A 23,477-nucleotide genomic window follows, 5' to 3' on the forward strand; every position below is an offset into this window, starting at 1 on the left:
CTTCTTTTTGTACCCCCAGATTAACACAGTATCTAAAACACAATTAGCCTTTGGCAAAGGTTTATTGATTAATTGATTGATTTGTAAAACATGTTAAACATTTATTTCATTTGAACTTCCTATAACTCTGAGGCTAATGCGATTATTCCCCTTTTTTACAGATGAGGAAACTGAGCATGAGAAAAGTTAAGTAACATATGCAGGGTAACACACCTGGGAGAAGAGACAGAATGACTTCTCAGGACCTTTATAGCACTAACTATGATCCTATCTTCCTGCATTAGGCTGAGGTGGTACAGTAGATAGATTTCTGGACATAGAATCAGGAAGATCTGAGTTCAAATTTGGCTTCAGATAGCTCCTAGCTGTGTGACACTGAGCAAGTAACTTACCTCTGCCTCAAATTTCTCATCTGTTAAGTAGGAATTATAATAGCACCTGTCTCTCAAGGTTGTGAGGATGATATGAGATACTATTTCTAAAGTGCTTTGCAAACCTTAAGGTGCTATGTGAATATCCTAGCTATTACTATTCAAATATAATTAATCCTAACTCCCAGTCTAGTGATCTATTCACTACATCATGCTGCCTTATGATATAAAATGATGGACTTCTTACTAGATACTCTTAAGTGTAACATCGAAAAGCTCATTAAAAAATACTGATTTAGGCGCTTCCAAGATAATGGCAACAATAATAATTTACACTTAACATTATACTTATGGTTGTGTAATGCTTTAGTCTACCAACTATCTTCAGACATTATGCCATTTGACTTTTACTATCAATCAATACACAAGCTTTTATTAAGCTCCTGCTCACTAGTCACCGTGGGGATACAAAACCCAAAATGAAACAACCCCTGCTGTCAAGAATCTCATGTTTATTTCAGGAGACCAGATGTATATACAGAATAAATGCAATGTAATTTGGTGGGGAAGAAGGCACCAGTAGTTATGGGGCTCAGGAAAAGGGTCAAATATATGTCACAGATAGAGCTTTAAAGGGAACGAGGTATTCTAAGAGGCTGAGGTTAAGTGGGACGATTGCTGGTGCAAAGGCCCAGAGAATGGAGATGGAGAGTCATGTCCAAGTGGGAAATGATGAAGGCCTGAACTTCTGTGTTTTGTACAGTCCATTAAAGCTGGAGAACGTTTTAATTTCATTTGTCCTTGGGTAGCACCAGATAAAAGGAAAATTATGACTGCAAAACAACTGTGATATAATATACTCAACCATGTTAAATATTTATAGGTGGTAAATCTTGTTAAGGGAACAATCCATCACCTATTTAATTTTGGAAGCAGACCACAAGAGATTACTTTTTCCAGAGTGAAAAGTAATTTTTTTGATGGACAGGAAGCCTAATGGGAGTTGAATTTAGAAGATTTTGCAGAGTTGTTTGGAGGAGATGATGATGAGGCCAAAGTGGGCCATGTACTTGAACTCATCAACCATTTCAAGTGAGGATTTATCCACAGGACTATTCTGAAAGCTTGTCCAGGGCTGTTGATCTGTGCTTACTCTGAAACAGTCACTGAGTCTTAAAAGGGTATAAAAATACATAGAACAGCAGTCTGTCCCCATTAAAAAAGCTGTCTCAGGAAGGAATGATTAGTGGACTGAAAAGGTTATTGGAATGGAGGCATAAACAAAAGCGATCCCTCTTGAACTTGGCCTACCTCAGGGACAGTAGTAGCCCACAGTCCTTCCATCCTCGATGTAGTCTTATGATAGTCATGATTATCAATTTTTCTTAATGACTGGCTGCCTGTCATTTCATATCAAGTGTTTTAAGCAGTAAGAGGTAAATACACTAAGAAATCAGAATCACTTCTAAATGGGAGAAAGAATGTTAGCCATTGGCTTCCAAAGGGAATGGTTTGCTCCAGTCAGTGAGTGTATAATAGGGGAAGATGTGTGGCCATGTCTTCTGGCAAAATGACTGCGTAGTCATTCATATCATGGAACTGGATCATGGCAGGTTATGTCTGCTGCCCAAACTAAGGAATGAGTCAGGGTAAAAACTAAAGGCATGGGGATAAAAGTAGTGAAATAATACCCATAGTGAGTAGTGATAACACCCATAGTGAGACAACTAGGTGGCACAGTGGCTACAGTGCTAGGCCTGGAGTCAGGAAGATCTGACTTCACATTCTACCTTATACACTTAGTAGCTATATGACCCTGGGCAAATAACTTAACCTCTATCCTCACCTGTAAAATCATGAGAATAATAGTGCCAACTCACAGAGTAACTATGAAGATCAAATGAAATATACTTATAAAGCACTTAGCATAGTAGGCTGGTAGGTGCTTAATAGATGCTTGTTTAATTCTTTACTGCCATGTACATTTATTTCATTAGTATACCTTGGGTTTTTTTTTTACATCACTTTCATTTCCAAATATATCCCTCCCTATATCTATTCAGAGAGCTGTCCCATGTGACAAAGAGAGAAAAAAAGAGGGCAAACCAGTTTGGTAAATTGCTGGGTCTGATGGTACACAAAGTATTTCACACCTTTAGTTTCCCACTCCTGCAAAGAACAAAGGGAGACGCATTTCTTCTCTCTTCTTCAGACCCATGCTTGATCATTTTAATAGCTATTTTTCATTTTTAGTGTTCAGTTTTATTTCATTTCTGCTTTTCTTCTTTTTGTTTCCATTGTCGATTTCATTGTGATTCTATTTATTTCACTTGGCATCCGTTTATCTAAGTCCTCTCAGGCTTCTCTCATATTCATTGCTTCTTATGGACCAGTGGTATTAATCGATCAATGAATTAATCAATCAATGAATCAGTCAATCGATACATTTATTGTTTGCTATGTTCCAGGAGCTCTTCTAAGCTCTAGAGATACAAATATAATGCTGAAATAGTTATTATCTCTATGGAGCTTACATGGTAACAGAGAGATGACATGCTCACACATAAAACATACAAAATGAATACAAGATAATCTTAGAAGCAAATATACTAGAATGTGGGTATTTGGAAAAGCTTCATGTAGAAGGTAGTAGTTGAACTAAATACTGAAGGAAACCAGGGATTTTGAGACATAGAGGTGATGAAGGAATACATTCTAGGCATGGAGGTCAACCAGTGAAAGGCACAGATGAAGCATCATGTATGTGTTGTGGAATAGCAAGAGTCCTGTATACTTGGGTTGTCTAGTGCTTAGAGAGGAGTAAAGTGTAAGAAGACTAAAAAGGCCAGAAAGATCCAGGTTGTGAAGATTTAGATGCCATAGTAGTTCATATCTGATCTTAGTGGTAATAGGGAGTCAATGAAGTTTGTTAAAGGAGGTGACACCATCAGAACCGCACTTTAGAAAACACTTCTGTGGTTATGTGGAGGATTGATTGGAGTGGGGAAAGACATGAGACAGGGGGCCCCAAAGAGGAACATATCAAATTAGTCCAAGTGAGAAATGATGAGGGTCTGACCTAAGATAGGGACTCATATGAATGAAGAAGAGGAATTAGGGAGATAGAAATAGGAAAATTTAACAATTGAATGAATATGTGGGATGAATGAAAGTGAGGAGTTAAAGATGACACTGAGGTATCAAACCTGGATGACTGCAAGGGTGGATGGTGAGAATCTCAAAAGTAGAAGGGAAATTTGGAAGAGGGTAGTATAATAGCTGCTGTTTTAGACATACTGAATTTGAGATGCCCAGTTCAAAGTGTCCAGTAGACAGTTCATGATGAGGGACAGGATAAGAGAAGCTAGTTTGGGACTGAATATACAGATCTAAGAGTCATCTGTAAAGAGATAGTAATTGAACTCATGGGAACTGAGGAGGTCACCAGGTAAGGGTGTGTAGTGAGGAAAAAGAGTAGGACCCAAGACAGAACCATTACATTCATGTACATCTCCTTTGTCTCTACTTTTTTGCTAATATAAAAAGTTCTGCCACAAATATTTTGGTGTATATGGAACCTTTCTCTATTTGGGATGCCCATATATTGTGAAATAACTATTGGATGCTTAGGGAATGTCTCTGCAGTCCAAAATAAAGTTAAGATGTGGTATTTCTCTGGTTAATTTCATCAGGGTAGAGGGCCAAATTCATGCCAAAGAAACCCGCTTTGAGCCTTGAATTATATTGATCAAGTGATCCATATAATGGCTAACCCTAATTAAGATGCTGGGGCTTCTCAATGTCCTCTTGTCCTACCCTAAACATCTAGCAACTACATGCTGCCTAGCCACCTGCTTCTATCATTCCTGGTGAGTTAAGTTCAAACCTACCACCTCTATTCATGAGCCATGTGCTCATCCAGCCAAGTTGTATCCATCTCCATGAAGGAAAGGGAAGGAGAGACAGGCATACATCTTGAGGATACTTCAAAATAGATACTGACTTTCTCCCACATTCCAAGCCTATAGCCTGGGCTGGTAATGATTTATATCCTCTGTGAAGCCAAATTATTGCTTGGAAGATGGTAGTGGAATGTTCAAGAGGAATATTTGCAAGACCACATGAATCAGGGATATTTGTGCCGCAAGCATTGGAAATCTTGTCCATTCAGAGAGTCATGGAATTTAGAGGTTATTCTATTACACTACATGACTATGTTCTTTTCTTAGCTTTCTGATTATTCCTTTTATGTCTCTTCTGGTTCTCCTTTTTTCTTTAAAAATAATATGCACACTCACTCCTTAAATGTGAGTGTTCTTCAGTTTTCTATAATTTGCTGTCTTCTTATTTCTGTCTATACACCCCTCCTTCATTGAGCCCATCACTTACAATAGCTTTAACAGTTACCTTTCTGTCTCCAAATCTTTATCTCTAACCCTGACCTTTTTCCTGATGACTGGTCCCTTTATGTATTTCTAAATGCCCACAGTACCTTTTCATCTGGATGACCTTCTAGCATCTCAAACTCCACATATCAGAACAGATTTACCATCTTCCCTCTCAAGTGCTCATCTCCCCCAACTTGCTTATTTCTTCTATTCACTCAGGCTTGACACCTTGGAATTATCCTTGCTTCTTTCCTCTCTCAGTTGTCCCTTGCATGTAAGCAATCACCAAATTCTGACAATTTTTTATTCACAGGGTCTCTCCCATCTGTCTTTTCAAATGTCTTTACTACTTAATAGACTCCAGTGGCTCCCTTTAGGATCAAATATAAATTCCTCTGTTTAGCTTTTAACACCCTTTGCAACCTGACCACAGCTAATCTCTCTAGTTTCATTGCACATCATTCCCCCTCCTACCCTCTGTGATCCTACCAAACTGGTTTCTCTCTAGCTTCCTTACACAGAGCACTCCATCTTCTTTGCTTGGAATGTGCTCCCTCCTCACCTTCACCTTCACCTCACAGAATCCCCTTCTTCCTCCAAGATGTAGCCCAAGAACCACTTTCTATGTGAAACCTTTCCTGATGCCCTCACATGCTGGTGCCCTCCCATACAAACTTTCTTGTAGCTAACTATTTTGTATTTATTTGTACTCTATATTCACTCTGTACCGGGTGTTCCTAAAGTCTGGACACATAGGAAAATTGACAGCAATGTGGAGTTGTTGCATTGAGCTCACACGAATCTTGCAAAGCACATCAACCTTTGCATCCCAAATGATGGAAATCTTATTGAAGATGCTATTTGTTAATATTGCAATTAAATAAAATGTGGTTGAAAATTTCATTCATTTCATTTCTTGAAAATATACATTTTGCCCATGTGTCCAGACTTTAGGAACACCCTGTATATACTAATATGTGTGTCCATATTGCCTGCACTGTTAGAATGTGAGTTCTTTGAATATAGAGATTGTTTCACTTAATGTATTCATATCCTAAGAACTAGCATGTAGTATATGCATAATAAATACTCATTCATTGATTTATCCCTTCCTTTTCATTTCTATTACAATTACTGACCTTCTTGCCAAACATCTATTCTCCTGCCTCTTTTCTTTCTCCATTCTTCTGCACCAGACATCACCCTGACAATGATGAATCTTCCCACATCACCATCTATCTGGTCCCAATTCACCTTTCCAGAATTACTTTTCACTACTGCACCTCCATATATTACATATTCCTGAAAAATTGGAATTTGACATGTCTTGTATAGAGGTTTGCCATATTCTTTTTTTGCTTCTTCTCATTCTTTCTCTCCAGTTGGAACACTCCATCACATTGAAATCATATGAACCTTTTGGTGTCCATCTCAAAAGTCACCTGCCCTGTGGAGTCTTTTTTGATAACATTAGCAAGAAACTATCATTACTTTTTCTTGTTTCTTATACTTGTTTGATCTCTCTCTCTCTCTCTCTCTCTCTCTCTCTCTCTCTCTCTCTCTCTCTGTGCACCTTTCTCACTTGAAGGTAAAGACTGTGACCAATTAATTTCCTTCCCCCCAATACATAGCACAAATAAACATTTAATAACTATTTGCTGAATGAATATTAAAATGAGATCTAAATTTCTCTTTTGGCTGAGTGGGCAGGGGCAGAAAAAGGGTAAATTATTTTCAGATAGCCATTATCTAAAGTATCAGATTTTTTTTATCACAAGAAATGCTAATTTCTTAGGTGGAATATTGATTTGGATAACAATTAATGAAAATAAGAGTAGAAGATGAAGGTCCAGAGTGTTTGGAAGATTTTGAAGACACGATGGCCAGTCATGGTAAAAAAAAAATGACAGAGCAAGAACTGGAAGGAAATGTTCTTAGATATGAACTGTGGGGAGTTGTGTTTTTTTGTTTTTGTTTTTGAATTGGCTATTGAAGGGAAGGAGAAAAGCCACTTCACTGGTGGTCAGTAGAATGGAGGTCTAGTCCAGGTTCTGCTGTATGGACTACCGGAGGCTGGGCAAATTACTTTGCCTCTGTAGGCTTCAATTTTCACATTTGTAGAATGAGGAGATTAGACCCCAGGGGTGCCCTCACATTGAAATTGTTTGTACTCACTTACCTACTGATATTTATTTGAATGATTTCAGAAAACCATGATTTACTTGAAGAGTATGTGCCATTTATCACTATCAAGAATTGTCTTCATTAGTTGTAGTGGCCAAAACAATTATCTCCTGGTGAACTAACTTCTGCTTATGAGCCTTTCCAAATTTAGTTTGGATTACATGGTTACATGGTCCTCTGAGGATAGCTGCCACCTGGCATATATAGCGAAAGAACATTCACTTGGTATGGCTTGCCAGAGCTTTTTTTTCCACTGCCATTTCTACTTGGAGAACCCACTCTGTGCCAAGGTAGAAGGCCATCTGCATGATTAAAATCAAAATCTATTTTTTCTTCACATTGATCATCTATTATTTTTACGTTAGTACAGTGGTTCTAGAGGCTTTTCCTTGCCACTGGGCCTGCAGTCAGGAAGACCTGAGTTCAAATCTGGACTCAGATTTGTAAATATTTGTAAAACAGGGATAATAATAGCCCCTACCTTGCAGGGCTGTTGTGGGCACCAAATGAGAAAATAATTGTAAAGCACTTAGCACAGTGCTGGAACATAGTAAGTGGTATATAAATAGTATAGCATAGTATAGTATGGTATAGTATGGTATGGTGTGGTATGGTATGGTATGGTATGGTGTGGTATGGTATGGTATGGTATGATATGGTATGGTATGGTATAGTACAGTACAGTCAAGTATGGTATGGTATGGTATGGTATGGTATGGTATGGTATGGTATGGTATGGTATGGTATGGTATGGTATGATATGGTGTGGTATGATATGGTATGGTATGGTATGGTATGGTATGGTATAGTACAGTACAGTCAAGTATGGTATGGTATGATATGGTGTGGTATGATATGGTGTGGTATGGTATGGTGTGGTATGGTATGGTATAGTATAGTATAGTATAGTAAGTGCTATATAAATGTTAGTTATTATTTTTATTATTCCTTAAAAATATCAATAGCGCCACCTGTAGGTTTGAAGTATTTAGTCTAAGCATTCAGTAAGGTTCCTAGAGTTTCAACCCAGACCTTCTTTGGGGTCAAAATGTACCAAGGCACAAGCTAAGGAAAAGATATCCGTGTGTTCTTGAAAACATTTTAAGTTATGTCCCCCTACATTTGCAAATTGAACCCCCTCTGCCTTATTGTCCACCAGGCACTTTGCGCCTTCCCTAAAAGATATGTGGCTGGATTTCACCACAGAAAACATAATTTTCCTGGTATTGAAAATATATGCACTTGGAAAAAAATTATATTAAAGTCCTCCCACTAGTATAATCCTCTAGTCAGGTGATTCCCTGGTATCCCTTATGTACATTTTAGGAAAGGTTCTTAAAGATGTTATTCAACATTATAGTTGTGGTGAAAATTAGAACCAATATTCATAGTGTGGAGCATGAAATGGGTGCTCCGAATTTTTTTTCCAGTCATAGACTCTGGAACTAGAAGAGAACATTGAATTATTCTAATCTGATCCTACCATTTTACAATTGAGGAAATTGAGTTTCAGTGATGTGAGACAATTTGCTAACAATAACTAGTAGAAACAGAGATTTGAAACCATATCTCCTCAAAATAATACTTTTTTTCTGATGGGTTAATTGCAAGAATGGTTGTAAAAAAGATGCTGTCAAATCTAAATAGAGAGAACTTCAAGGAAAAATGATTAAAAAACATGTAGCCATCTCTAGGGTGGGAGGGAATAAAAAAAGGGAAAAAATACATGATCATTTTTTATATATTTAAAAGGAATAACAAGCTGTGCATAGCAGATTTGCAGTTTCATGTGCAATCATCTTATTTATCTTATTATGTTATGGAAATGCTTGTTTTATTCTATAAATTAAAAATAAAATTTACATAAAAAAGAAAAATGAAAATCAGAAAATAGAATTTTAGTGGGGTGTAGTACTTGTCTTAGAATCAGAAGATTCTGTTATCTTGGGCAAATTACTTATCTTGCCTGAGATTTGGTTTCCTCACCTATAAAATGAGGGGAATCATAGTTGAGCTATTTACTTTGAGCTATATACTTCACAGAGCTACCCTGAGGAAAGAGTTTTGCAAATATTGAAGTGCAATATGCGTAACAAAATCATAAAATGTCACATTTGAAAAGGACCTCAGCAGTCATCTATTTCAATGCCTGTGTGAATAGGAATGCCTTCTAAAATAGCCCAGAGAAGTGGTCATCCAGATTCTGTTTAAAGGTTTCAAGAAATGGGAAAGCCAACAAACTCATGAGGCTGCCCAGTCCTCTTTTGGACACTTCAAAATGTTAAGAAGTTTTTTCCTTAAATTGTTGGTCTCCAAAAGTTCCATTTGTTTCTCCTTACTTCTACAATGCTAAGTTCTTTTCTATATTCCCTTTAATAGTTGAAGGCAATCTTGACGACTCTTAGTCTTCTCTAAGCTAAACATTTTTAGTTTCTTCAACAGATTTTTATATGGAATTTTCCCTAGTTCCCTTCCTACTTCTTGATCATTCCTGTGTAGACATGAAATAATTTGCCAATGACCTTACTGGATATTGTATCCAGAATGGAGTACAATACTCTAGATCTGAGCTGACCAAACTAAGTGCTATTTGTACCTCTCTCTTTTGGGCCTCTCTTAATGAAGTCTCAAATAATAATTGCTCTTTTGGCTGCAAATGAAACTATTGATTCATATTGAACTTGTAGTTCATGAAGACCCTCCTTTTTCAAATTTTCTGTAGCCATACAACCTCCGTCTTGTACCTGTGTAATTGATATATGGCTATAAATATATATGTACACATAAATATACACATATATCCCTATTAAACTTCATCTTATTATATTTGCCCTATTTTGTACCTTGTCAAATCACCCAACATATCAGATATCCCTCTCAATTTCTTGCCATCAATAAATTTAATGTGTGACATCTATGATTTAATTGATATTTTAATATTCCCAGAGATCCATGATCTCACTAATGTGGCTATCTTCTTCATTGGTGCAAATTGCAACTTAACCATATGTTTTCATACCATATGATTCTTCATTAATAATCTGTCCTAAATGTTGAAGGCCTTCTTTTATGTATTTTTAAATTTCACAGAAATCAGTGTAACTCTCAAGCTATTTCTTTGTTATTCTTCAATAGCACCATAGGACTGACCCACTTCCCTTTTTAGCGATACATTTTGTCGTAATAATGCCCCCTACACCAATTCGTGGGTGTAGACAGGTCATCATTAGAAATATGTTGCAGCCTATTTGTAACTTTTGTGATCTCTTTTGTGCCTTTGGGGCCATCTACAAACTTTGATTTATTGAAGAGCGTGCTGTTCTAAGATTCACAATAAAATTCAAGGAGAATAAGTGCATTAAATATTTATTTTTATTTCAGGTATAATTAAAAGCATATGCAATTTCCTAAAGACAATCCAGAACACTCTCTCTCTCAACACTAGACCTAACTGTCCATCCACAATACATTTATCAAATATGTAGACTGATGAACATTAGTTCATCAATGGATCATTCAATGGATTTTCTTTCCAGTCTATAGTCTGAAAAAGAATTATTTTTCATCCTTTTAGTTTTTAATGTATGGTTTATCAGGCCATTATATTTTGAGTAATCAGGACTTGGATAGAGAAGGTGCTATGATGTTTTGGGCCTCAATGAAATTAGCACAATATGATCTGCAAACAAGGGCAACCGAAATATTTCATCATCTTCAGGTAGTCTATTTTCCATTTGATCCAGAGAACAGCATTCTCTATGATAGCAGTGGGTACCTTTGATGAGATTCCATCTTCTTCTCTCATACTTTGCCCAATGTCAGTAATAACAGCGTCATCAAAAAGAGTAAATTTTGCAGTTGTGTTCATCAAGGAACCTTGTATGATCTTAACTTTAGTAAGCTTGTTGGAAGATAGCCTTTAAATTTGCATTTTGCTCTACAGAGTAAAATGTGTTTTTGTTATCAACCAACAATAAACATAGGATTTGTATTTTTTGTGCCTTTCATCCAGTTATATAAGCATAAAGATGTGGTCTGCTATAGAAAACCTTTACAAAAGACTGCCCATTCTCTTTTAATATTTTCATCAAAGATGACCTTGATATGCCTATAGATAATTCTCATAAAGATTTTATAAAGACAATCAAGTAGGTATATGAGTTGATAGTTTTTAATGTCCTCTTAATTCCCTTTTTGGTGGTGATCAAGTGTTCTATTCTAATGTGACTAATATCATAATTTTCCATTGGTTTTTGTTACCTTGCGTTCCTTTAAATATTCTTCGATGCTTTCAAGATTGTTTTGTCTCTAGCATAGATTTCTTCAGTTTGTACTTGGTCTGGTTCAGTTTCTTCTTTCTATTCTCTTCTTTATGTAGTTTCTACTCGTTGTTTAACACATCATAGACTGAGAGGTTGGAGTTTGATTGTCAACAATAATGGAAAAAGATCATTATTGAAACATTAACAATCTCTTTATCTTTTTGTATCTGTGTGTTGTCCACATGGCAATTGCAGTTATGAATGCTTTTAGGGCATTGTGTCTTATTTGGTTCTCATATCAATATTTATGAAGGCTGGTTTTCAATGTTGTATGAGGAGATGTTGATCATAATTTTCTGCCGCTCTCCTCCATAAGGTTTTATAAATAATTTAATATTATAATTTAGTATTACTTTCGTATAAATGTCTCTCCACTTAGAAAGAAGATCATGTATTTTCTGTGTACTTTTGGCTTTTTTGTTGTTGGATAGCTCTATATTTGTCAAGTGTTTTAGGGAAAATAATGACAGTCAAAGTCAATATCGTTGCCTTTTTCCATTTCCCACTTCTGTCATTGATGATGAATTGTTTGAGAAGGTAGGGCTGAAGTTGTGGGAAGTATTGGCAGTATCTTCTTAACCTTTTGTCTAATTTGATACTGATTTTGGCCTTAGTTCTAACTAGTTAATAGTCTGAGTGAACATGAATTTTGAAACTCCGCATCAACAAGCAGTCATTTTCTGCCTCTTAAGATATGCTCACTTTATTTTCTCGTGTGATGTTGCTGAGTGCTGTTCACACACAACATTTTATGACTTTATTCTGGAAGAAAATATTAATGATATTCATTCACACATTCACAAACATGAAGCTTTTGAGTAGTCTACAAGTTTTGGTATTTTTTTTTGTTTCTACAATAAGATTTACCAGTCTAATAAATCATAAACTGATATAGTTAAAATAAGAAATAACTTGTTCTTGGTGATTACAACTTCCTTTGTAAATACACATAAGTTATCCCTTTAATAATAAATATTAAGAACATCAAGTCAAGAATCAAAGTCAAACTCACTGACTAATAGTTTTAAGAACCCTCCCCTTCCCTTTATGGAAGGGAGACCATTGTCAATATCAAGTCCTTTGGCTCTTCTCCAATTCACCTTGATTCTTCAAAACTTCCTCATATTGGCTAACCAACCACACCTGCCAGTGTTTTTTTCACAGTCTGGAATTGAGCTTGTTTGCACTTGGTACTTAAACTCACTGGGGGCATCTAGGTACTTTTTGAACATCTCTTGATGTACTTTGGGTTTCAACACCCTGTTAATCATTTTTGTTCTATTCTCTCCATTTTGAGATCATTCTCCTTGGCAAAGAAAACAGAAGCAAAATAAGAACTCAGTAATTCTTCCTTCTCTCTGTTATCCATTATTACTACCATAAATGTCAAGTAAGATTCATTCCTTTCCTTGGTTTTCTGCATGACCTGACTATAGGCTAATATTAGGTCCAACTAAATTGGATATGAATTATAATTCTCAAGGGAAAACTTGGACCTTGTAATGAATATTTAAAAAATCATTAGCAACGTAAAATTTTTATAATGCGTCGACTTACTTGCCTTTATCATTAAAAAAGTCTACTATACAAGTATATTTCAGAGCAAATCTGTGAAAAAGTAGTAATAACAAATAGCCTGGAAGGCCTGGCTACTTAGGAGTGAGATTCAAAGAGTGAAGGGAGTGTTTGCTGGCTACTCTGTCCCTTCTTCCACTACTCATCCCTAAATCTTCCTAGGAAAAAAAACAAAACTTAAATCTAGATAAATATAGTTTAATCCTCAATCCTCCCTCCCAGGGAAATTCCCCGATTGCCCTCTGATTAAACCTTTTGTTCCAAAAGGATATTCTGTCTACCCCCATCTCCATGCTCCCATAGCCCCAAAGGAAAGAATCCTTTCATTGTTTTGTATAACCCACTACTGGCAGACACAAAGAGATTCAAAGTTGAATTTTTGTATCTGGGACACAGGATATACTATTTGGTTTTTATATAACCATGAGTTAAATTTGGCTTTTAATCTGTTTGATTAAAAAAAGTTGCATGTTATCTCAGATTTCTTAGAGAAAAGCTATGGGGATTGACATTTATTTTCGACATGCAAGAAATGGCCTAAACACAACCAGGATTTGGCAGGAGTTAGATTAAATAGGCAAAACATCTCCTACTCTTAATTAATAAGTCCATAGAATGTAAGATGTCAGTGCTGGAAGAGACCTTAGAAATAATCTAGTTCAGGTTTCTTATTTGACAGATGGACAAATTGTAGCCTGAAGAGGTTGTGACTAGCCTAAGGTCACTGGCTGTCAGAACTAGATTTCAATCTCCCAACCCACAGTTTAGAAATCTGAGTATAGATATAGACTGAATCCAGGCCAAATATATTTATACAGAAAAAGAGTAATGTGGTTGTGTAGAGTGAATATTTACTTCAGTGGTGAGAGACTACAAAAATAGATTGCATTAAGGAATTGAACCAGAGACAGAGAGAGACACATGCCCCAATGAAGAGGCAGAAAGACACAGAAAGAGTGAGAGAGAGAGAGAGAGAGAGAGAGAGAGAGAGAGAGACAGAGAGAGAGAGACAGAGAGAGAGAGACAGAGAGAGACAGAGAGATTGATTGCAGATTCCTTATCCAGCAATTCCTAGGACTAATGCTTCAACTTTGGAAGCTGGTCAATGATGTTTAATCCTATACTCATTAGATAGTTACATGTTAATGTGCCCATCTATACAAATTAGGGCTATTATCACATGATCCATCATGATTAAGGACTAAATGGAAGGTCCAAGATGGGTCTGATCAAACTTGTACCAAACACAGAGACTGCAATTAGAGGTCTTACATCCCTGAGCATCTTGACCAGACTGGTTTACTCAAATTATTAAAGGAATGGTTTTGCTGATACAGTTTGAGTGACACTATGACATGCTTTAAAAAGAACAAGAGCTGTTTTTTAAACTTCTCTTGCAGGTGGATTAAGGTTTTAACTAAAACATTCTGTCAATATCTTCCAACATTATGAGCTAAACTATATTTACACACAGAGTTCAAAAATACAGAATAGTAATGATAGTATAACAGCAACCTTATTTTTATTTAATAATACTACCAAATTGTTCTTTGCAGTCCCAAAAGTCTGTAGAATCATAATTTTATCTGATTCTCTCCACAATCTAGTGAGGTTGACAGGGCAGGTGTAAATATCCATGTTTTACAAAAGCAGGACATGAAGTTCCAGGGTTTTGCTTAAGGTCACACAGCTAAAATGTGTCCAGCAGATTGGGGATTTGAATGAAGGTCCTTTGGCTTTTCTTGCTGCATTTCCAAAAGAGATTCTATGTAGGGTTTCTCTCAACATTAAAAATTGGATTCTATCTCACCTCAAATGTATTTATATGTAGTACCCTTTAAATATTTGTCATACTGAAGTCTGTCTGAATAGCATCATTATAATGCATACATATTTAAAGCATATTTGCATATATATGTCCTATAACATATGTATATATATTTACAAACATACATATGCCTATACATTGATCAAATGAGATTTATCAAATGTTAATGTACTCATTTTCATTAATGTATTCAAATGATAAAATACATTTAAAGAAATATGGTTCATTCCTCTATTTGAAGTTGCTAATCATTCATAATGAGGATGAGGAATGCCAAGTGGACCACTGTCATGCTCCACTGGTATCTTTGAGATTTCAGGAGAAGCTGAGGAAGGCACCTACTATGTTGAATGGTCCTACTTTGGCAAATTTAGGAGAGGATATGGACAAGAGTAGCACAGGATGGACAGACAAGGATGGGTTGCAATCTGCTTTGTTTAAGGGAATAGCAAAGTTAAAGGGATCAAGAACCACTGGAATATTTGAGGACAGAATAATCATTCAATGAAGCATAGAACATTTTAAATGTTTAAAATCTGTGTTAAAGATAGTTCCCAGCAGGTGTTTAATTTACTCCAAGAATGAAAATTTAGGAGCACATAAAGTGTGAGATCTTTAGAGTAGTGTAATGTTTTATCTTCTGCTCTTCTTTCTCTTTTGCAGGGTTTTTGGAGCTGCCATACTCCTCACCTCCACCCTCAATATGCTAATCCCATCTGCAGCTAGAGTGCACTATGGCTGTGTTATATTCGTTAGGATCTTACAAGGGCTTGTTGAGGTATGGAATAGTAGGGCAACAAACAGAATGAAAAGATTAACTTTTCTGACTGACAAATGAAGACTTGATATAAGACTAAGTCTACACAATGCCACACCTACTGATTGAAATGCAATATAGCTCCATTCAACAATGTCTTTATTTTGTGTTGAGCACCATTGTTCCCAAGGGAGAGATAAAGATTAGATGAGTCAGGATGCCTCTCCTTAAGAAGTTAATAATCTAACAGGATAGTATGGTATGTACAGAAGAATGCTGGTCTTGCAGTTATAAATCACTGAAATTCAGAGATGGAAGGCACCTTGGTGGCATCTTGTCCAATCCATACCAGAAAAGATTGCCCCATACAATCTCCTTGACAAGTAACCATCCAATTTCTTCTCAAAGACAAAGAAAGGGAATTGACTAACTTTGGAGCCAGCCCTTTCCACTTTGGGATGTATCTAATTGTTAAAGGGTTTTTCCCCTTCTTTATATCAAGCCTAAATATTTTTCTTTGCACTTACTGCTCTTTGCTCCAAATTCTGTTCTCTAGAAGCAGGAAGATCTAAGTTCACATCATACCTGTGATGCCTACCAGCTATGTGACTATTAGCAAGCCTGTGGTTGTCCTTGTACCTAAATGCTCTCTGTAAAATGGGCATTGTATACCTATTTTGCATATCTCACAGCATAGTGGTGAGGTTCATTACATACATACGTACCTATGTATATGTATATACATACACACATTTCCTTCCTTCCTATCTATCTATCTATCTATCTATCTATCTATCTATCTATCTATCTATCGCACTTTATAAACTCTCCTAAAAGGGTTATGTCAATATGTCAGTTATTATTTTATGTGAGAAGTACATTAAAATCATAAAACAATAATACCTGATTTTATTTATAGTTTTATTATAGGTGGCCATGTACTATAATGGATAGGACCAAACTTGAAGCTAGGAAGACCTGGGTTCAGGTTGCGTCTCTGACACATATTGACTATTACTCTGAGCAGGTCACTTAACCTTTCAGTGCTTTCATCAACTTTCTAAAACTGTAAGTTACAGAATAACTGTCAACCTCGATTAGCAGAAGGAGTTTCATTTCTCAAGAAGTTCTCAGCAACAAAATCACAGCTCTAGTCTCAATTTTATGACAGGCATTATTTACTCCCATTTTAGGGATAAGGAAAGTGAGGTCCAAGGAAATTAAATGACTTGCATTGTCACACAGCAAAGTGAGAAGTGAGATTTGAACTCACGTTTTCCTGATGCCAGATTGAGCATCCTTTCTACTACATCATACTACCTCTCTAGAGGCTAGGAAAAGTGCATTATATAAGGGAAGGGTTAAGGAAGGAGACGGTATCAAGGACGATTTATACTGGGGTGATGGCAGTGGGTAGAGAAAAGAGGGATCAGATGGAATTGACAAGACTTGGTAACTGATTGGCTCTGCTGGGTGAAGAAGATGAGAAAGGTGAAAGATAACACTAAGAATATGAAGACAGGCCAGTTTACATTTGTTCTGTTTTCGTGATACCAAACCACTGCATAAGCAACAGTTGTCAAAAAATTGGCTGCTTTTTTTTTAAAAAAAATGATCAGTTGTCTTGGCATTGTGCAGATACTTCTTTGTTGAAATGGGACAATAAAATGTTTTGAGTCAGGAAATTGCTAGGAAAAACTATGAGTCAATGATGAATTTCCCTTAGAAAGTTTTTGATTCTTTTGCTTGTAGTAATTTCTGATTTTATTCTGTCAAGTTGGTGCTCCGCTAAACAGATTCCTGTTGTCTAGAAATGGAAAGGACAGTAAACTCTTAAGGTTTAGTATGTAACAACAATTCTGAGTTTAGCCAATGTTATTTTTATTTGATGTCAGTTTGTGAGAGAGAGGAATGTTTTAAATCATTGATGAAGGCCTTTTCCCCTAGAGTTAGCAGATAAGACCACAAATCATGGAGGAAACTAAATCTTGTTAAGGCCATTAAACTTCAGAAATAATCAACAAAGCTCAGTAATGACTTTGTTTCATAAAAATGAGCTTCAAAAATCAGAGACCAGCAATGAATCCTGGCTCTCACTGTCTTTTTGGAACCAGTTAGTTGCACAGAGAAATTGACATATCCCAAAATTATCTTCCAAAATTCTGCAGAGAAATGCCTGGAAGGGCAGAGGGACTGTGAGTCTGGATAAAAGCCTTAGCTTCCTTTTTCTAAACTGGAGCTAAATAAAATTTGAAGTGATGCAAAAACCTTAGAGAGGAAAGGTAGATGTAATTTTTATCTTAAAATAATCCTTCTCCCTGTTGAGACCCAAAGTGTCTCAGAGGGAAGGGAAGACAGAGAGAAAGTGACATTTAGTTGCATTTTGGAACAACTTGGGACTGGTCTATAGCTAAGATACAAGAAAGGCAAGTGGTTTTGCTTTTCAGTTTCTCAGTACTCTGTGACTCCTTCCCCTCATTTTCCTCCACAGGGAGTCACTTATCCTGCCTGCCATGGGATATGGAGTAAATGGGCCCCTCCTTTAGAAAGGAGCAGACTAGCAACCACTTCATTTTGTGGTAAGTAACTTGTTCTTCTTTTCTGTGGAATATGAGCTCAAGTCAACAATGTCTATTCATTTCCTGTCTATTCTTCTGTTTGTTGTAGGTTCCTATGCAGGAGCTGTGATTGCAATGCCTTTAGCCGGGATTCTTGTGCAATATACCGGATGGTCTTCAGTGTTTTATGTCTATGGTATGTCAACCTTTTACATTCAAGGCAGGTCTGCTCTATTCTCAGACAGGTGTTAGAGGATAAAGTCATTATTAGCCCCAAGTTAATGGAATAAGACCAAACTGAAGAGAAAATACTAAAGTATTTTTTAAAATGAAAGATAACATTTGATTATGGTGAATTTTGACATAAGGCAGCATTTACTTCACTAAAGTCCTTCTCTGATGCCATCTTGGAACAGGTGACCAGCTAAGACTCTGGGGAATAGATTTACATTTGGAAGGATCCTTAGAGGGTATCTAGGACAATCCTCTTATTTTTACAAATGAGGAAACTGAGGCTCAGAGAGGTTGTGACTCTCTACTTCCCCCCTTGTCAGTTTCAGATAAGTGACTCAGGTTGTCTGACTCCAAATACACAGCTCTATCCCCTGTATCAAGCTGTCATTTATCTTGTCTTGCTTCTTGGAGTCTAAAATCTGTCAGATAGTACCAAACTGGAAATGCTGTGAGTATCATGCCAGAGAGGGACTCCAGTCTTGTCAACTGAGGCCCAGACTAGCTAAATGTGCTTGGTTGGCCACCACATAATGAATGATTTTTTGTTTTTTTTGCCACATTAAGTCATGAAAATATTCTGCTAAGGCATGGAGGGTTTGCAATCTGTCGGTGAAAAGTACCCATATGGTTGAAATCACAGATCTTTTGAAGAATTGGAGTCATGTTGTATTAATTTCTATTGTGTATCTCTCACCTTAATATTATGAGATTAAAAAATGTTTTCCATGCATAATTTTTTTCATACTATTCATTGCTTCTTGGAAATAGCTATTAAGCTGCCAACATAGGCTTCTCTAAGAAAAATGTTCTTCTCTCTCTCTCTCTCTCTCTCTCTCTCTCTCTCTGTGTGTGTGTGTGTGTGTGTGTGTGTTTGTGTGTGTGTGTGTATTTAAAAGAGAAAGAGATCTGTAAAAGAAAACTAGACCTATGATTTCATTGGCATAGGGTACTCTTCATGAGGAAACTCCCCTTACCAATGGAGATCAGTTCATGTTCTAGGACTTAAAGTCTTAGAAAGTTGCCTGCACCATGGAGACGTTAACTATTTGGTCCAGGAGACCCAAACAGCACGTATCAGATGCAGATGGGACTTGAACCTAGGTCTTCCTGACTCACACCTATATTACTTAAAAATTACTGGTGTTCTTTATTTCTATATTACAAAAAATCAATGAAGCTTTAAAAATATATACTCTTCTTTTAATTTAGCTTTTCATCGTCCCTAGCAAGGAGAAATAGAGTCCATTAAGTGATTGCCACTGGATGAGATGAGGTGGAGGGGAGAGCTTACAAACACTCACTCCTCTATCTTTCTTCTCCCTCATCATCTGTGTTCTTTTTTGTCTCCTTTGGATTGTGGATACAGGGCTCCCAGTTTCCTAATATACTAGATAAACATGCAGAGGTACTGGTAGTAAACTTTGGCTGTGTGAACCTTGTATTTCTTTCCCTAGACTTGAAAGGAAAAAGAATCATGGTCATAGATATAGATCTGGAAGGGTCTTCAAAGCTCATTTAGTCTAACACCTTCATTTTGCAGATAGGGAAACTGAGGCCCATGGAGATTAAGTGACTTGCCCAAGGTCAGACAGATGGTAAGTGTGTGGATCCACACTCTGGTCCTGAGATGTCAACACACCATTCTTCAATCAGTTGTAGACTCTCTCTCCCTAGTTACAAGCCTTATTTCTTTAAAGCCAAACTATAGTCTTCCTTTCTAAGTGACATTTTAAAAATAACCAGATAAATTGATAAAGGAAAGAAGAAATTGCTAGAGATTAGTTTTCAACTGCCACCAATTGAACTTTGCCTCTCTCTCTTAATAAGCGAAGGTAAGAATCGGAAAGATGAATGAAAGGTGACAGAGAATCAGGTCCCAGAAGTTCATACAATTTGTCCCATTTTATTTCTGCTTTATGAAGAAAATACCAGGGGATGGTGGAAATTGTGAATAGTTTATAGGATATCTATTAAGTTGTGACTTTCTATTATTTGGGGAGTAAGAAGATTCATGATCTCATTAGATCAATAGCTCAATTGTTCATTTAGTTAGAGAGAGAAAGTAGAATAAATCATTTCAATTAAGATATTTATTATAAGTACTAGAAAACTGCACTAGGCACTGGAGTAGAAAAAGTTTAGATAAGACATAGTTCTTGCCTTCAGGGAGCTTTTAGTCTAACAGAAAAGAAAGTCAATAACTGTGATATATAATAAGAGTATATTAGAGGGGTTCAAAAGCAAGTGCATGGTGTGATCCAGTGGGAAAGAGGACCAGGAAGACTTTAATAGATAGGAAGGAATTTATTGGATATAGGAGAGTCAGGAGATCTTTGTAGGCCTAAGGAAAAGTGTGAGAAAAGACTCTTTGGCTCAAAGATTTAGAACTGGAAGAGATCTTAGAGGTAATCAAGTTTAATCCTTTTATTTTATAGATGAGGATTCTGAGGCCCAGAGGGATTAAGTAATTTACCTACGTAGACCATAAGTGTCAGAGATAGGGTTAGAACCCAGGTCTTCTGATTGTATATCCCATGGATTTGGAATCCCTTTCCACCACATCATGCTACCTCTCAAAGGCAAAGCAGTGGGAAAGTACAAGGTATAATCAGTAAACAGACAGTAGTTCAGTTGGGCTGAAGTATAGAAAATGTGGAAATGTGAATTATGTGATAAGGCTGGAAAGGTAGGGTATCAATGGATGGGTGGTCCTTGGCCATAAGGAAACTAATGATATGGGCTTCTTTCTATGTGCTATACATGTCAATTGACCTTATATTAAAGTCATGCCATATACAATGACCACTACTGACCTAGTATAGACACATGGCAACCTTTAGATTTTTTTTAAAAATTGAAATATGTTATACTTAATGAGTTTACCCAGAGAGAAAGTAGGAACTGAATATGTACAGCTAAGATGGGAAATGCAAATTGCAGGCACTCTAAATTGGATATTTGAACATATAACCCCTTCTCCCATGAGGCAAATAGAGCAGGAGAGTAACAGTAATTTTCTGTAACTGATTGGAACAGAGCAAGGGCATAAGCCATCCAGGGTGTTAAGGAGAATCAATGGAGATTAAGAAAGGGGTGGGGGGGAGAAGATTGGGGACATTCACCTTTTTCCTCAGGGAAACAAGCAACCAAGGGAGTAGCATGATGGGGGAAATTGAAATGTCTAGCAATTGAAAAAAAAAGAATAAATCAGTCAATATTCCTTCTATTATTAATGACTATGAATACACATTTTGCAGAGCATGCTTTTTTTAATGATGAGATTGCTAAAAAGGAAAGGAATGAAAAAGGACTCAGAAGGCTCATAGGGAAGGAGTTTATAGCCATTCATTTATAGATTGACTTGGTAATACATTAGGTAATGTTATCATATGCTGGAAAAAACACTAGTTACTTACATAAAGTATAGAATGTTGATACATTAATTACTGTGCCTCACTTCTTTCACGGTCCAAGCACTCAGAACAAGAAAAGATGCTGGATTTTGTTTTGATAGATGGTGCCACCCTTGACACATCCTGGGTAGGTATCAGTAGGCAAGTCATACAGAAATGATATAGGTTGCGTTTATATGATAAATTGGTTTCGCTGAATTCAGTTTGGGTTTCCAGCTTTTTAAAAAGATTTAATTCAGATAAGAAAAGTGTTCATTCATTTAGCTAATGCCAAGCAACCAGCTTAATTCCATTTTTCACTTTCCAATGAATTGTCTTGGTTTGTAAAGATGGATCGTGCCTACCTGTAATGCTTTCTTAAATCCCCAGGTGAAATGTCAGTGCTTTACCTTTCATGCCTCCAATGCCTGCAACTCTATGTACTGACTAAGCCAATTCATGAATTCTCAGAATGACTGAAGCGTGCTAATACAAGCTCTACTTTCTCTTCTGGTGGAATGTGTGCACTGGTGAGAGCAATTACAGCTGACATTCTCACCTCCACTGAAGTGTGATGCCATTGCTCTACTGATGTAAGCTAGAGCTGTAGAGCAAAATGTTTTCTTGGCTAAAACAACCAGCCTTCTTGATCCATAGGTCCTTCAACATGCTAATGAAACAAGAACTAATTGCCAATTATATCAAACAAATGGAAACTTCTTTATGTGTGTCCCATATTTTCAAATCTTTCTCCTTCACTGTCCTATCCTTTATCCTTTTCTTTTCAACAGGGAGCTTTGGAATGGTCTGGTATATGTTTTGGCTTTTGGTGTCTTATGAGAGCCCTGCTAAGCACCCGACCATTACAGATGAAGAACGAAGGTACATAGAAGAAAGCATTGGAGAGAGTGCCAATCTTTTAGGGGCGATGGAAGTAAGGACTTTATTACAGTGTATATGCCTGCTCTTATTTTTGCCTCCAAACTTTTTTCCAAGCCCATATTAAAAAAAAATAATTTTCTGAATTTCCAATACTCTTTTAAAAAGCCCAATCCCCTTGATTCTTTGGAATCAGAACTGGCTTGCTTTCTAACTCCTTACTCAGCAGTTCCTTTTGCTCCATTTCCCTTTGGCTAATAGTTCCCTATCAAACTTTAATTATATGATTATAGATAGAAAATAGTTTAAAAATATAGCAGCTATATAATGTCAATAATTGGTGCTCCAGGAGTGGGCAGGGGAGTCATTAACTGATAGACTGGGTTTGTCTCATGGAGTTAACCCACGAACTCTAGTTTCTTGCTAAGGGACAAAGGCCTTTGTAAAGAAGACATAGGGAAAGCTTAATTGGGGTCCTCAATGAGTAAAGGTGAAGAAGATTGGAGACTGAGAGTCAGGTAGATGATGGACTGTTGTTCAGAGGAGCTACCTCCTCTGCAATCTTTAAGAAAAATGTCTCCATTCTCTTTGGAGACTCGTTTCTGGAACTTTCTCTCTCCTTTACTCTTAAAGACCACTAATGGGTAGGCTTTACCCAACAAGAGCCCAAACTCCTGACACAAAGTTGACAATCTTTGAAGCCTCTGGGATCTATTCAAGGTTTCCCTATGTCATCTTAGCAAAGCACATGTGCCTTAACAGAGAGCCATGGTGCATTCTAGCTCTATAGGAGGTCCTCCAGTCCAACAAGTCAGGGGTTTATTTAAACATTCACCAGTGCTTCTTAAACTGGGGGTCAGGATCCCATATGGGGTCTTGAAAAATTTGACAACAGTAAAAGGTTTCTGAATGCACAAGGACCAAAAATTAATTAAAAGTCAAATGCATAATGAATTAGAGGTGTTTCTGGCAGTGCTTGCATCATGCAA

The 23,477-nt window shown here is 36.8% G+C and overlaps 1 protein-coding gene across 1 annotated transcript in view; it reads left to right on the plus strand.

Moving 5' to 3' along the window:
* Positions 1-23,477, plus strand: part of SLC17A6 (solute carrier family 17 member 6) — a 59,482-nt gene that overhangs the window by 17,691 nt on the left and 18,314 nt on the right. Inside the window, exons 4-7 of the mRNA XM_036765558.1 lie at positions 15,332-15,446; positions 17,917-18,004; positions 18,093-18,179; positions 22,401-22,543. Of these exons, the coding sequence (XP_036621453.1) occupies positions 15,332-15,446; positions 17,917-18,004; positions 18,093-18,179; positions 22,401-22,543 (433 nt within the window). The remainder of the gene's footprint in view (positions 1-15,331; positions 15,447-17,916; positions 18,005-18,092; positions 18,180-22,400; positions 22,544-23,477) is intronic.

This window comes from Trichosurus vulpecula, chromosome 6 (genome assembly GCF_011100635.1).
Source record: "Trichosurus vulpecula isolate mTriVul1 chromosome 6, mTriVul1.pri, whole genome shotgun sequence".
Lineage (NCBI taxonomy): Eukaryota > Metazoa > Chordata > Mammalia > Diprotodontia > Phalangeridae > Trichosurus > Trichosurus vulpecula.